Source organism: Takifugu flavidus, chromosome 18, assembly GCF_003711565.1.
Source record: "Takifugu flavidus isolate HTHZ2018 chromosome 18, ASM371156v2, whole genome shotgun sequence".
NCBI lineage: Eukaryota > Metazoa > Chordata > Actinopteri > Tetraodontiformes > Tetraodontidae > Takifugu > Takifugu flavidus.
In genome coordinates this window covers 7605575-7620488 of record NC_079537.1, presented here as the reverse complement: position 1 = coordinate 7620488, position 14914 = coordinate 7605575, and the positions used below count along the sequence as shown (strand labels likewise).

The 14914-nt window shown below is 49.3% G+C and overlaps 3 protein-coding genes across 15 annotated transcripts in view; 2 read left to right on the top strand and 1 right to left on the bottom strand.

Moving 5' to 3' along the window:
• prkcab (protein kinase C, alpha, b) overlaps window positions 1–13726 on the bottom strand; it is a 46432-nt gene extending 32706 nt beyond the window's left edge. The window contains exons 1-2 of one of the 2 annotated variants that reach the window (XM_057014772.1): window positions 13271–13726; window positions 13158–13189 (exon numbers count right to left, since the gene is read on the bottom strand). In XM_057014772.1, the coding sequence (XP_056870752.1) occupies window positions 13158–13189; window positions 13271–13599 (361 nt within the window). In that variant the 5' untranslated portion in view covers window positions 13600–13726. The remainder of the gene's footprint in view (window positions 1–13157; window positions 13190–13270) is intronic. The other variant, XM_057014775.1, reaches the window with a different exon arrangement.
• LOC130514912 (uncharacterized) lies at window positions 11519–13030 on the top strand. Its single transcript, XM_057014815.1, has 4 exons — window positions 11519–11664; window positions 11739–11791; window positions 12001–12829; window positions 12896–13030. Exons 1-4 carry the CDS (start codon window positions 11645–11647, stop codon window positions 12906–12908), a joined length of 915 nt encoding a protein of 304 aa, XP_056870795.1. The 5' UTR covers window positions 11519–11644; the 3' UTR covers window positions 12909–13030.
• Window positions 13727–14664: 938 nt separating the features above from the next.
• Window positions 14665–14914, top strand: part of cep112 (centrosomal protein 112) — a 65382-nt gene continuing 65132 nt past the window's right edge. For 11 of the 12 annotated variants that reach the window (XR_008947079.1, XM_057014736.1, XM_057014732.1 and 8 more), the window contains exon 1: window positions 14665–14810. The gene's annotated coding sequence lies outside the window, so the exon portion shown is untranslated. Of the gene's footprint in view, window positions 14815–14914 lie in introns of all 12 variants that reach the window. The other variant, XM_057014733.1, reaches the window with a different exon arrangement.

Genomic DNA, 14914 nt, shown 5'->3' with positions numbered 1-14914 from the left:
CTAGCTGCCGTTAGCACAAGAGCGACACCAGTGAACACAAACGCGCTCAGATTAGAGCGGACAACAGACTGTCCGTCCGCGGGAGGTGTGACGCAAACACACCGGTGTGGCACAGAAGCACCTGAACATGCGAACGCCGCTCGGTCGTTGGCCTCAGGAGACTCACACACACACACACACACACACACGTGCGTGCGCGGACACGCAGAAGCAGCCAAAGACAAAGGTCACAGCCAAGACCGGGTCTGGTGTTGCCCAGGGGAAGGCTGATACCACGCATCATCATCACAGCACCCCCCCACCCTCCCTCCCGCAGCGCTGCCTGTCCTCGCTTCAACCAGTCCTTCTAAATTTGTCTCATTCTGAAAGACAAAGTCACCGTGGGAGGGGTTGGAGGTCTTTTTGGACATTTTGGAGCCGATGAAAGCGACTTCCTGTTGTGCCTAAACAGGCAGTGAAAACGGGCGAGCTCAGCGGGCCACAGGTCCTCTGGAGCAGGCGTGCAGGTGAGAGGCTGCTGAGCAGCTCGGAGCGCTCTGCTCCCGACCTTCGTATTCCTCACCGGAGAGCGAGGAGAGAGAGATGAAAAAGGGGTTTTGTAGCCGACAACAATGCGGCAAAGATGCATCATTCGCGATTCGGCCGAGTGAAGAAGAAAAAAAGCCACATCCTCCACCTGAAGGATTTTCTCCAACTTGCAGCCTGTTTAATGTACAGCTGTTTGCCACACTCGTTGCCATGGCAATAATCAGGCGATCTTCGATTTCAGACCGCCTGGACCTTTAATTACTTTTTTGAACCTATTATTGTCTTCAATCATTAAAAATCCAATTGGCCTGTGAAGGTTTCAGCGATATAGGCAGAAAAGTGCCGCCCAGTAATTCCTATGGGCAAATCGGTCGAAGGTAAAAGCTGCTTGCCGGTAAAAATCCCGTCAGGAGGCAGAAATCTTCCCCCAGACTGGACGCTTTGGCAGAAATGTGGGTCTTTTAATGGGTTCAGCTCGTTAAAAAGCCGAACAAGGTCCTAAAGAGGTTCATCAACCAGCAGAAAAACACCCGTAATTTACTGTAAATAAGAGAAACGCTCCTCCATATATTTGCCAGATCATGACGTCCGGAATGTAATCACGATTCTGAATCACAGGGAATTCATAAAAAGCGCATGAATCACATTTCTATTACAAATCCGCCCAAAGTCAGAGCTGCAAACACAATATTTTAGATGATTCATGTTCGGCCTTTGAAAGACCAGGTAGGAACTAAACAGCAATAATGCCATTTCCAAGAATATGAGACGGGAGACGGGAGGACGCTCGTCTGAACTCCGCCAGGTTCTCATGGAAGAGGTTATTACAGGACAGGAATAAGGGCGGGAAACCCCGCGGGGACGGAAACACCGACCCCAGCTGCAAATCTGACGACAGCAGGCCACCGTTTCAGTTCACCTTTCAGTTCCAGCGCACGGCGACATCACAGCCCCGGTGTGGTGCACGTATGCGCACGTGCACGTGGGGTCGGGGGGGATTGCGAAAACCAGATGCACGGATGCAAACCTACAGCTGCGATGGCAGAACTCACAGATGGACGCTGCATGAAGCAGCCTCCTTAAATGGAAGCACACACACACACACACACACACACACGCACACGCACACACACACACACACACACACACAAGGACACAGTCTTCTTTATATCCAGAAGTGTATTTTCGACGCACGAGAGCTGCGGAGCTCCAGAGAAACACTGTCATTCTTTATTGAGGCCAAGAGGCTTGAGCCAAAAATAAAAATAAATAAATGAAAGAATAAAAAGGAGGCCGCCGCGAGTCAGACAGCAGTCAGTTCACCGTTTAACCCGTTTGCTGCTAATGGCTGACGCAGGCTGGAACCAGGCGCCGCCTTCTCTGTGCTCGGCTAATTGGCCTAGATCCGCCAGGCCTGCGCGGAGCGATTAGTCGGCCTGTGGAGCGCCGGCCTGGACCACGCGGAGTTCAACTGGGCCAAAAAGAACACGAAAAAAAGAAATGAAATAAACAAAAGGCAGCAGCAGCGTGTTGTTCCTGCGAGATGGTTTTGATTAGCACCTGCTGCCTCCTACACCTCCTCCTGCCTCCTACACCTCCTCCTGCCTCCTGCTGCCTCCTACACCTCCTCCTGCCTCCTACACCTCCTGCTGCCTCCTACACCCCTCCTGCCTCCTGCTGCCTACTACACCTCCTCCTGCCTCCTACACCTCCTCCTGCCTCCTACACCTCCTCCTGCCTCCTACACCTACTCCATGCCTCCTACACCTCCTGCCTCCTGCTGCCTCCTACACCTCCTCCTGCCTCCTCCTCCTCCTGCCTCCTGCTGCCACCTACACCTCCTCCTCCTGCCACCTACACCTCCTCCTGCCTCCTCCTCTTCCTGCTGCCACCTACACCTCCTCCTCCTGCCTCCTCCTCCTCCTGCCTCCTACACCTCCTCCTGCACCTCCTCCTGCCTCCTACACTTCCTCCTCCTGCCTCCTCCTGCCTCCTACACCTCCTCCTCCTGCCTCCTCCAACCTCCTCCTGCCTCCTCCTTGTTCAAACGGTTGGACTCTCCTGGAATCTGTGACGAGCACGAGGCCTTTTCAATGTCAAAAAAGTAGACAATGATGCGTTCTTCTATCCTTCTGAGGCACGAGTCAGTTAACTTGGCTGAGTTCAGTTTGATTTACCGACAAGAGAAGCCGAACCTTCCGGCTACAAACATCACTTTCTATCAAGGAAACAAAACAATCCCCCGAGCCTCCCACCCATTGGTGGATGAGCCACCAAACTGAGGCATTATGGGAAAACTATGACTTTCTACTTTAGTGGCTCTACAGAAGACCTGACCTCCGAGCAAGCATCGGAGGCTGGGGGTGGGGGTGGGGTGCTACTGCTAACAGGAAGAAACCTTGGCTAGTGTGTCGGGGGGAGACGGATAAAGGAGAGAATGAGAGCATGAATAAAGGAGAGAATGAGAGCATGAATAAAAGAGAGAATGAGAACATGAATAAAGGAGAGAATAAGAACATGAATAAAGGAGAGAATGAGAGCATGAATAAAGGAGAGAATGAGAGCATGAATAAAGGAGAGAATGAGAGCATGAATAAAAGAGAGAATGAGAACATGAATAAAGGAGAGAATGAGAACATGAATAAAGGAGAGAATAAGAACATGAATAAAGGAGAGAATGAGAGCATGAATAAAGGAGAGAATGAGAGCATGAATAAAGGAGAGAATGAGAACATGAATAAAAGAGAGAATGAGAGCATGATAAAGGAGAGAATGAGACATGAATAAAGGAGAGAATGAGAGCATGAATAAAGGAGAGAATGAGAACATGAATAAAGGAGAGAATGAGAGCATGAATAAAGGAGAGAATGAGAGCATGAATAAAGGAGAGAATGAGAGCATGAATAAAGGAGAGAATAAGAACATGAATAAAGGAGAGAATGAGAGCATGAATAAAGGAGAGAATGAGAACATGAATAAAGGAGAGAATAAGAACATGAATACAGGAGAGAATGAGAGCATGAATAAAGGAGAGAATGAGAACATGAATAAAGGAGAGAATGAGAGCATGAATAAAGGAGAGAGAATGAGAACATGAATAAAGGAGAGAATGAGAACATGAATAAAGGAGAGAATGAGAACATGAATAAAGGAGAGAATAAGAACATGAATAAAGGAGAGAATGAGAACATGAATAAAGGAGAGAATGAGAACATGAATAAAGGAGAGAATAAGAACATGAATAAAGGAGAGGATGAGAACATGAATAAAGGAGAGAATGAGAGCATGAATATGGGTGTTTACGTGACATTTCTATATGTTTTCAGCGCTGCAGCCTGGACCACCTGGTGGCTAAAGAGCTAATAAAATGCTGGGGACGTGAGTGTGGTCACCTCCCTTTCAGACACTTCCACCCACCTCTCTGGCTCTTCCGTCTGCTACTGTTTCTTAAAAACCCTCAATATGATGAGCTGCACTTACAGAAGAACCCTTTTTTAAAAAAAACCCACATTATTGCAGCCATGTTAAAGGATCTAAGAGTGGCTAACACGACCTGAACTAGCCTCGGTTTTAAATAAATGGATAAATACATCAAAATAGAAATTACAATTGTATTGTTATTTAGTATCATTTAACTATGACTCATATTATTTATTATTTGCTGGTCTTGCCCTGCACCTGGAGCATTCCTTCCTTTATCAAGGTTCAGCCTCTGGACCATTACTGGGCTAAATGTGTCTGAAGGAGTCCACAGAAGAAGCAGAGTAGCAATCTGACGCCATCACACCTGAGGACCCAGCAGGTAAATCCCGAAGCTTTGCCTTCAGGCGCTGCTTAAAGGGTAACTGCATCATTTATGACGCGTCTTTAGAGCCATGAGGAGCGGGAGCTGTTGGAGGATTACACCCTCGCTTCACACTGGATAATCACGCCGATGACAACAGCATACAGAAGCGTATTTGTTTGACCGTCCCTCAGCTTATCTCCTCCAAATGACTGCACGAGATCACACGTTCCCAGGGGAAAACGTTAAAATTAGAACACGGGCCGAGCAGCCTGACATCTGGGCATTAATCTGAGCTGCGCGCGGGTCGGCGCCGTCTACGAGCAGCGGCTCCTCTCCACGCGGGCCTGGCGGCTCCTTCCCTGTTGCTGCTGATACATTAGGAATTCAAATCTACGAGAGGGTAAATTCATGGTTACAGCCGCTGATGCTGCTGATGTAAGACACCGATAATTGTCACCAGCAGTGTTTATGGGCTGTAATCAATGCGTAGCCAGTTTATTGCCTGCATTTCCCTACAGTCCAAAGCTACAGTAGAAGACTATTAAAATATTAAAACCAAACAGTTGGTAAGAAACAAAACAACCCCCTCGAACGTGATAATTTAGTTCTAAAGCTGCAAAGCTCATTAATTACAGTTAGCATGATTGTGAATGTGTTATCGCTTTGCTTTGGCTCAGTTAGCGCAAATGAGACCGTTTTCATTGAGGATCTGTGATGCTAGCTGCAGCCTCTGGGGCTGCTCACGCAGGGAGCACCAGCCTCCCGTGCACGTTCCAGGTGAGATTACACTGCAAACCTGTCGGAAATGTGCACGCTGGTTCTAATGTGTGTGTAGAAACAACGCTGATTAGCACAATTAGCAAAATGTGGCTCGACTGTAATTCACTGACTGCAGCTCTTGGATGCAAGATCCCAAATAAATAAATAAACAGCTTTATTGCTCATTCCCAATCCAGAAGGAATATTATTCCTCCAGTGAGTGGTGGATCCTGACCAGAGCCAAATCTCCTGCTCGAGTCGTGGCTCGACGCCAGGCGGCCGAGCCCAGCCCCCCTCCCACGGAACCATATTTCCACCCCTTTCTTCCTGCTACCTCCCACAGCTCGTAAACTCCACATCTCCCCCTCTGACGGAGGCTAATGCCCAGTTTTCAGCTCCGTCTCTGCGCCCATGGCCGGGGAACCCCCCCCCCCCCCCCAGCAGTCGCACGTCCATAGAGGACAAATAAACGGTTCAAACGGGACAGAAATGATCGATGAGTCCCCGCAAGGACAGAAGAACCTGTTTCCGGTGGTCAGTGTGTGGACAGATGGACGGCTGCAATGGCTGGTTGGTGATGATGAGGGATGCTGAGTGACCTGACCCCCCCTCACACACACACAGGCTTCAGAAAACTGGCACAGGCATTTGCAAACCACCTGCCCCCCCCCATCTTTGTCCTTGCACAGAAATAGCAAAACCAGAACTGCATCTCTGCCAGTGTCCCCTGTGCCCGTGTCAGCGCCGTCCCTCGTCTTCTCCTTTATTAACCCGCTCTGCTTTACCCCCCCCAACAAATAAGGAGTGAGACAAACAAAGAAGTGGCGTGTTAAATAGCCGGGGGGTCCCTCAAATCTGTCATTTTCTTTTGGTTTTAATGGGAAGACAGAAATGAGTGTAACCTTTAGCGGACGGATCAGGAGGGGAACTGGGCTCAAACCGAGCCGCTGGAAAGGGCGGCTGGAAATCCTCCTGAGAGCACAATGTGCTCACCGGATTTGGGTCAAGACTGATATCTCTGCCTTAAACCGTCCCCTGAAATAGCTATGGGTGTAATCACTGCAGAATTCATTAAGCACCGCTGGAGCGGTGAGAGGTGAGCACAGGGGGGGGGGGGGGGCAGACTGGTCCAGATGTCCGCTGTACTGCTCCATTTAATCATCGGGGATGAAAATCTCCCATTCCTCTCCTTACGATGACCTGGGCACTGTCCGTAATTGATGTGTTCCTCTTCTTTTACACCAGGAAGTGCTGCACAGGTGAAGCACGGGATTATCGCCGTGGAGACACGACTGGAGCACAACAGGCCAGCTGGGGGTTGCACAGGATTTAGCCGTAACGTAAAGCTGAGCGGTGAGTTCAAAGTCCAGTCGGATTTTTCAGACTCAGTGGTAGGAAATCCCATATAACGTGCGTCACGCGTGCGTAACGTTTAATTTCTCTGTACAACACGCTTCAGCTCCCACCGCCACCGCAGGTATGCGTGCAATCTGCATTCTCACCACTAGGCGCCACCAAATCCCACACACTGTTTTTTTTTTTAAGCATACTTCAATGTAACATATCTGGACAGAAATCGTGTTAATAAGTTTTCATTATTCAATTCAACTTTATTTACAACCATTGTCTCGAGGTGCTTTACAAGCAAAATGACTTTTTTACAGGAAGAAACCTGAAGCAGCGCCGGGCTCATGGGGGGGTAAGGAAATGGGAAGGAAAAGGGAGGTAGGGCAGGGTAGGGAGTGCACGTGCATCGAACTGCATCTGACCTGTGTTCACACTGCAATATGCTGCTCAAATATGTGAGATATCTGCTGCAGGAACACCAGGTCCTCATCGGCGTGACAGCCTGTGAGAGCAGACAGCAACACCTTCAAACAGCCAGACTGTGGCACATATGCAGAAATGAGGGAAACGCGCACGTGTCCCGCAACGTTCAGGCGCTCGGGAAGGAGGAACTCGGCGCGGGAGGGCGTCTCGGAAAGTTACCTACATCTTTTCTGCCTCTCCTGCTCCTGTGCTATTTTTGGACAACAGGAAGATCCGACCTCGGCGGTGGCGGGGTGTGCCGCTGTGGCGCTAGCTTGCTGTTGCAGGCGCCGACACGAAGGTGCCCGGCGACCCTTGCACACGTGCGGCACCTTATTGTTCCCCAGCCATCCCTCCCTGACTGCTCTTTTGCCTTTGTTTGACAAAACAGAGATTACGAGGCAACGGCGTGTGTCATCTCATTACACTGTCATTGTTTCTGAGCAGAAAGACGCAGGCAGCTCCCCGGCAATTAGCTACCCACTCTTTGCTGAGTAATGCCGCCAAGGCTCCAAAAAGACCCCTTTTTAATGTCACCAGATGACATTGTGTTATGCAAGGCAAACAGTGACATGATCCGCTCAGACAGTCTGTTAAAATGAGCACGCCGTGCTCGTGACGGTCAGCGCCGCCCCGGGAGCCGTGGACTCGGGGAGAGGCCGCCGTGCCGTTTGGTTTAAATGCAAACAATGACTCATCATTTAGGAGTTAATTCTGAAACAAAGGGTTTTCAGTGCTTTTTTAAAAACTTTTTTAAAGAGGGAAGTTCTTGCCTGGGGTAGACTTTTGGCAATTCACAGGAGTAGTGAGGGCCAAGTGCTGTTACCACGGTAACCTTGGCACGTAGTGCTGGCGTATCTGGCTACAGTGGAGTGTAGATATTTGAAAAAGAAGACAAAGAGAGGAGATTTAACTGCCATCACAATGCATCATATAAGCAAGCTAGGTGTCCTGGTAGAGTCGTGCTAGCATGTTTGGATTTGTATGCTCTATAAAATCTTGCATTTTGTTGCTAACTTGATCCTTAATGGAAAAATCATAGAAAATGCACCAGTCAAATCCAGGCAAAAGCGAGCGCAGAAGGATATCCGCTAGGTGGAGTCATCAGAACCTGTTTTCCTTCTGTTTTCACAGTCCAACAACTTTAGCAAGGACAGTACAGCTTAGTGGGGGGTGATTTATTTCAGAATTTAAAATATGAAGTACAAGGGGGCGCAAAAGACGCTGAGGTTTTTTTGTTGCTTGAGAGCATAAAAATCAAAAAAGGGGGCAGGAAATTCAACATGTTTTCAAAATTAAAGAGAAACAAGTCCATGATACCGCTATTAGGAGAGTTTGCTAGCAGTCTGCTACAATGCTACATCTAACCTACTGTAGGACTTGTGGTTGAGGATCGGCAATAATGGCCACATTCATCCAGGTTTGCCTTCTATATCATAATATATTCACATTCATTCATGAGCACTCTTCATTCATTTTCCTGGCGATGACCTCCCTCCTCAAAATAAACACGCCGATAATTTGCAGGAAATGAGGCGCGTGCCTAGCGACTGCTTTCCACTTTGTTCCATGCAGCCTCACCTCAGCCTCACTGTTTACATTCACAGATAAGCCACAGGAAAATGGCGCCGCGTCACCTGGAACGCCCACCGCGGAGCTGCCAGCGAAACATTTGCACGGCGCAGCTTGGGACACGTGCTCCCGCGCCGCGCTACACCCGCTCCTCCTCATCCTCGTGTCTTTCGTGCGGCGTTACTGACGTTGAAGGCGCCGAGGCTGCGACAGGCCCTTTATGTCGTGGCGCACCCTTGCTAACTAGCACCCTGAACATTTCCGTCAGGGAAACTGGATGGCAGACACGAGACGCTAAAGGCTGATTTCTTTATTGTGCCTGTGGCATTTCAATTTAAAGAAATGTCCAAATGGGGAATATAGTGCTGAGTCTGAGCGCTGGTGGTGGCCCAGTCCACTAAACTGGGAGAGGAAAGGCTGCGTGCGTCAAAAACCTGCTGAGAAGAGCTGTCGGAATGATGACGAATGGAAGCGGTTCACTTTGTTGCTACATTAGCCCCGAGTGAGGAGGGACGGGGAGAGAAAGGCAGGCAGAGACAGGGAGGTGGGGGGGGGGGCTTTTAGCTGGAAAAACGGCGTGATTTAAAGCACTTCTAGACATAATTAAATCTGATAAGAGAACGTTTAAAACCACAGATATCGGGCCATTTCTCTCCAACAATCAGATTTTCTGGAAGCTCTTATGCTGATTTCAGTCAGACCAGTTAAATTAGGATCCCGGGGAGGTTATGTTTCATGTCTCGTGTGCTTATTTGTTGATTTAATATCAGGATTGTGCAAAAAAAATTAAAATAAAACACCCAAAACTACAAGACGGGTTTCAATGAAAACCTCGTGGGAGGATGGGGAACGGGCCAAATGAGAAATCATTAGGTTAAGTTAAGATCAGAAAATAACAAAAATGGATCCAGGAATTCAAAATGTGTGCTGGTCTCACAGTTTAGGGTGGAATTAAGGAAATATTCCAGATCATTTTGATGCTGATCATGTGGGACTGCCTGTCAGGAGTTACACACAAATCTCCCGCTCACATTGCGCTGCCCACGCTTTCCTGCTCCCTGATTGGTTAATTAGATCCGAAGCTCCGTTAGGAGCAGAGGAGGCGATTGGCTCGACACCCACGCCCCCGTTAGGGCTCGGTGTCTGAGGAGGTGCGTCGGCCCCCGTCACGCTGACTGACACACGCGCGATGGTGTTGGTAGATGAGAGACGCAATGCCTCTGAACCGAACCAGCACGGTCCGGTGGCCCAACGTCAGCGCTTCTATCTTTAATGACCTTTTAACGAGTCATTGAGACGAATAATAGGTGTTGTGGTTTTGCTGCCAAAGCCACAATCAGCAGTAAAGCTCTCTAAACAGAGCCGTTAGCACGTTAGCAACACATCAACAAACGAGAGCGGCCACCCGTCAGGCTCTGCTCCCAGTCTCAGGCCTCCAGATGGAACCATCAATTCCAGTATTCAAGAGGGAGGAGGGGAAGACGGGAGGGTGTGTGTGTGTGTGTGTGTGTGTGGGGAGGGGGGGGCATCCGAAGGGCTGGAGCGCGCGGGAGCTGACCTTTACATCAGTTTAGCTCAGTAATGATTTGAGTTGTGAGGCTCAGAACGCTCTCGTGTTCGTCCTTAACGACTGCTGCGTGACTTAACGGCCTATTATTGATGTCTGCTTCATCAGGTTTCAGCAAACACACTCCCACTGAGAAAAATTAATGTTAATTAGCCCGAATTAGGTTCCACTGACTGATGCGTGCGCAGGAGAATCCAAAGAGAAGAAAGAGAGGGATGTTTACACACAACCCAAATCCAGCCTGTTTCTACAGGAGCCCGGAACGGACAAACGCCCCCGGATACGAGCCTCAGGTTTTGTCAACATTGTCGACCGTCAAACTTTTGAAGAATAGACGTGCCGTCTGTGAATGACTGAAAAACACAGAATGGAGAGCGCTTTATCCAGCGCAGTCACCCAGCGGCGTCTTTAAATCGCCGCCAATACGTCAGCGTGGCGAGTGTTTGGGTCCGTGGGGGTCTGCGTGAGTCACAAAGCCCGGGAGAGAATCGCGGGTTCGTGCAAACATCACACAATCTGTGCACGGAAATGAGGTGCAACGAACGGAAAAAGCCCAAAACCTGAGGGTGTTGTGCACGATCGCAGCCGTTAGCGTGCGTAGCTGTCGTCGCCCCGCCCCCCCACAGCCTCGACCGCGTGGTCTCTTCCACCTTTGACGGTAACGATCTGGTCCAGTCGCCGACCCGAATGGCAGCACCTCTGTTCTCCTCCCACACGCCGCTCCTTAAGTAATAATAAAGACGTTCCTGCGTGTGCGAGTGTGAAAAGTGACCCAGGGGAGGTGTCCAGCTGCACAGCGCCACACACTCGGGCCTGATACCAACAATCCGCGTGCTTTTGTGCGCGTGTGCTTCCAGTTGCGTCAGCGTGGCTCCTCTAAGGTCATTTTCCTGGTGTAAAGGCAGAGAACCGGAGCCTCGAGGCTTCGGCATATTGCAAACACAAACAGCTAACAAGCTGTCATCCGCCAATCTGCACGTTAGCAGCCAGGGAAGTGGCGCCGCGCCTCTTCCACCGCCACCCCGCTCACAATCCGCCTGTCGGGCTGTTTTTGTATGGAAGTGCTGGATGGCCCTCAGAGGACAACCATCAGAACGGACTTTTAGGTCGGATCAGGGCCTGGGTTAAGACTGACGGGGACTGTTGGGCATGGGGCTCACATTGCTTTACCGTCATATTAAAGCCAAAAACAGCAGTCACAACCGAAGGGGCGGAGCTAAGGGGGAAAAAAACGGAGCTAAGGAGCCGCGATTGTCCTCCAGGCGGCACAGGAGCACCGCAGCATACATGATCTCCTCCACATCAGTGAACGTCCTCCTTCACTTCATCTGTCTCCACGTCCTCCCGCCTCCTCTCCCCCACTTTCTCTGCATCTCCCAGAGAAAACGCTGCATCAGCAGAGGCCCCGGCAGAAAGGGGCGGGAGGAGGAGGGCTCCTGAGCCTCCACACCTGAGGACGATTCCGCCAATGATCCCGCAGCTGTTCCTGATTGAGCTGATCAGGATATAAACCGGGAGCAGCTGAGCCTGAGCAGCAGCTGCACTCGTGTTTGTCCTGTTCAACTGCTCATCTCAACCTGTAGCTTCTGAGGAGTTTTGGAGGATCTTCTCTGCTTCCAGCCATGGCTTTAGGAGTCCTGCAGTAAGTTCTGATCTTGTTGGCTAATGTCTTGTTTCACCTTTGAATGGCTTTAATGGTGCTCTGCCCCCCTGCAGGGTTTCCTGGATTTGTCTTCTGCTGTTTCATGGCAGTTGTGCTTCAGTGACAGGTAATTTTTGACTGGTTTGTGGGTGAAGGTGAGGTTTGAGTCCATAAAACCACCCGGTGCAGTTTTGAGTCTAAAATAATACAGATGCTTGACTGAAGTGACACATTTGTAACTTAATTGGAACTCTTTTGGACTCTTCTTCCTCCTCTGGGGGTGAACTGCTCCTCCTCCCCTATAGGAGTTGGTGTTGACTGCTCTGTCTTTTGCAGGATATATGAGGAAAGATGACAAAAACATTGTTGAAGATGATGATCCGTTGCCCTTAGGCTCAGGGAACCAGCCGGCTAATGCTGGCGCCTCGGCCAGCAGGGCCAGTGCAGCACGCTGGCCGAGCTGGGTAAAGAAAAGCAAAGCCAAGTCCAGTCTCCTCGACGTTGAGAAACTCGCAAATGCAAGGCCGGTGGCGTGGGTGCAGGAGCGTCCTGATCAGCCGCTAGTCTTTCCCCTCAACAAGAACCAGAACACCACCCCTCTGCCTGCATCTACAGGTTCTGGGAGCCGTCCAAACTCTGACTGGCAAGTGAAACCAGTTGGCAGTGGAAGCCACACTGGGTTCAACGCCGGCTCAAACGTGGGGGTTGATGACAGCCGTCTTGTTTACAAGTACCCCTCTCAGGGCAGTGGGGCTCCGTCAGGCCAAGGCAGCCCCTCCCAGAAACCAGGGGGACACGACAAAGTGAGCCAATGGTATCGGCTGGCTGATAGCGGCTTGCCACCGCAGCAAGTGAAGGAGTTGGTCCAGCCATTCAGAGCCATCTCCTCTCGTCAGTCTGGGTACAAGCCATACGAGGGGAGCATCTCCCGGCAACAGAAGGTCAATAGCCAACTGCTTCTCAAGAAGCCGCGGGATGGCTTCGCTCCTCCACCACCTCCACCAAAACACATCATCCAGTTAGCAAATGCCTTCCAGAGATACAGGCAGTCTTACAGGATGTCAAGATACGACCCAGACTTCGACGCTTCCCAGCTTGAAGGCTTTAGTGGAGTTGGTCCTGCGGTTCAACCAGCAGATTCTCAATACTTCATGAAGCCCCAATGGTATGGCCACCCCAAGATGAGTGACTTTAATTGACATTTACGTGTCTAATTGTCTCTGTCTTCTAGGGTCAAGACGTAAATGAGATGGTTGTGGTTTCCGGCAAGTGTCACACGTTCTTCCCCATCAGTCCGGCCGATGCTAATGTGACTCCTTTGCAGGAAGTTGTTCCTGGTCTTCAAACAATAAACTTTAAAGCTGAATATTTGCCTGCCTTTTCATCTTTCACATACAAAAGTTCTACAATACTTCTGACAAATGCTTTAAACTCAGCCTGAACCGAGTCCACAGCTTTAATGAATCAAAGCACGATGCCTTGGGTAGTCTTACCTTGGCATTGGAATCCTTGTTTCCCAAATCCCCTGCAATGCAAGAATACGGGTGTTGGTTTAGGGGTAAAATAAAAAAATCCCCCCCCAACTGTTAAACTAAAGGATGCTTACCATATAAAATCCGTGCAATGGCTGCAGAACGTCGGCTGCTTAAAGAACCTGGCAGTAAACTTGTGGTTTTTCACTTCGTGCACATTTTTCTGCCGCAAAGCGCCTTTCCGGGCAAACCGGTTCCCGACCCCGGCCGAGTCGTTATAATGTAAAAGATGGTCGGCCATAATGTGAGGAGGGGGGGAAACTGCAGCCACAACTTGTCCCGATGCGTGTGTGCACGATTCCCCGCTCTCCTCGCTGCTCCTGACAAGTGGTCTGAGCTGGAAAGGCTTCTCCGGAGCGCACGCCTCCTCTGCGCGGATCCCGCCTGAGCGCTTCTTTTTCATCCAGAGTGACGTCGCTGAAATCTGCCTTCACGTGCTGCGGGAATATAATCCCGTCTCTGTAAATGATGACGGGGGGATTATCAGGCGCCTGGACCTGTGTTCGCCTCTGTGCTGCCTTTGACTGTCGCATTATATTTTATTCGACTTTTACAATCCAACTCTTAGACCAGCTTTACGCATTATAGCGCCATGTGCGCCATCTTGTGGCTATAGAGAAGAGTTTAATTCCAATTTAACATTCAATTCTACCTTTTACTTTACAGAGCAATGAACATTAAATTGTGCTACAAAAACTGTTTGAGAGCAGCTCATGAGATCATTACATTGAGGAATAAAATCGTACTCCCAGAATATTAGCAGATTGTTTTTAAACTCTGTTGCTTGTAAGGTATGATTTTTAATTTACTAAATTTGATAATCCCAGCAAGCAACCCTTCCCTTTCAATACCTCCATCAATTTCAATAACCAACCCGCCTTTTTCAGTGCCAACCAGACGCAGGCCGCAGCCAAGAAACCACGTTAAATATCCGCCCACACCACCGCAGCAGGCGGCACTAAGGCTCCCTCCAACCGGGCTGGATTCTTTGGTGCCCTGGAACGTTTCCTGCGTTAGTTATCTCAGAATTCCATGTTTGTGTGGTTCCACTTTGATGGCGTGTGCACAGAATAAAGTTAGCAGTGGTTACCAGGTGTGGGGCTTGTGAAATATTCCACAGTAGTGGCTGCTGTTGTTGTCATAAGGGTAAACTGACAGTAGTCTTGCTGCCAGCAGAGAACTAGAAGGTTGTTGTTGTTCGTTATTAGTCATATTCAGTGTTACCATGGTAACCACAGTCACTACAATCGCTTTAGCTATCATGAAGATATGAGAAGAAAAAGCAAGTCCTTAGATAGCATTGTCAAAAACGTATATTTTAAACACTTTAAGTCACGCTCAAAACGCAAATCACAATGAGGTAACACTGACTTTGTTTTTATGCGTCGTGTTCTGAGCAACTGTTTAATTACAAGTCTCCGGATATCTACACTATTATTTGTTGTATTAATTTGGGTGCAACTGGTTTACCGTCGCAAAATGAGTTTGTGGAGAAAAGTGGGACGCGTTTCCGTGGCAACGAGCAACGCCAAACAAAACGGATATGACGTCGTGCTAAGGAAGTAGAACTTTTGAACCGCTTTTAGCGGCGAAAAGCTGCAAGAACTGCTCAGCGTAAGTATGTAGTATGAAAACATATCGCAGCTCTGTACTTGTCATTTTTTGGTTGCGTTTGTATATCGTCGTATTTGCTGTGCGAGTTTTAGTCAGTGGATGTT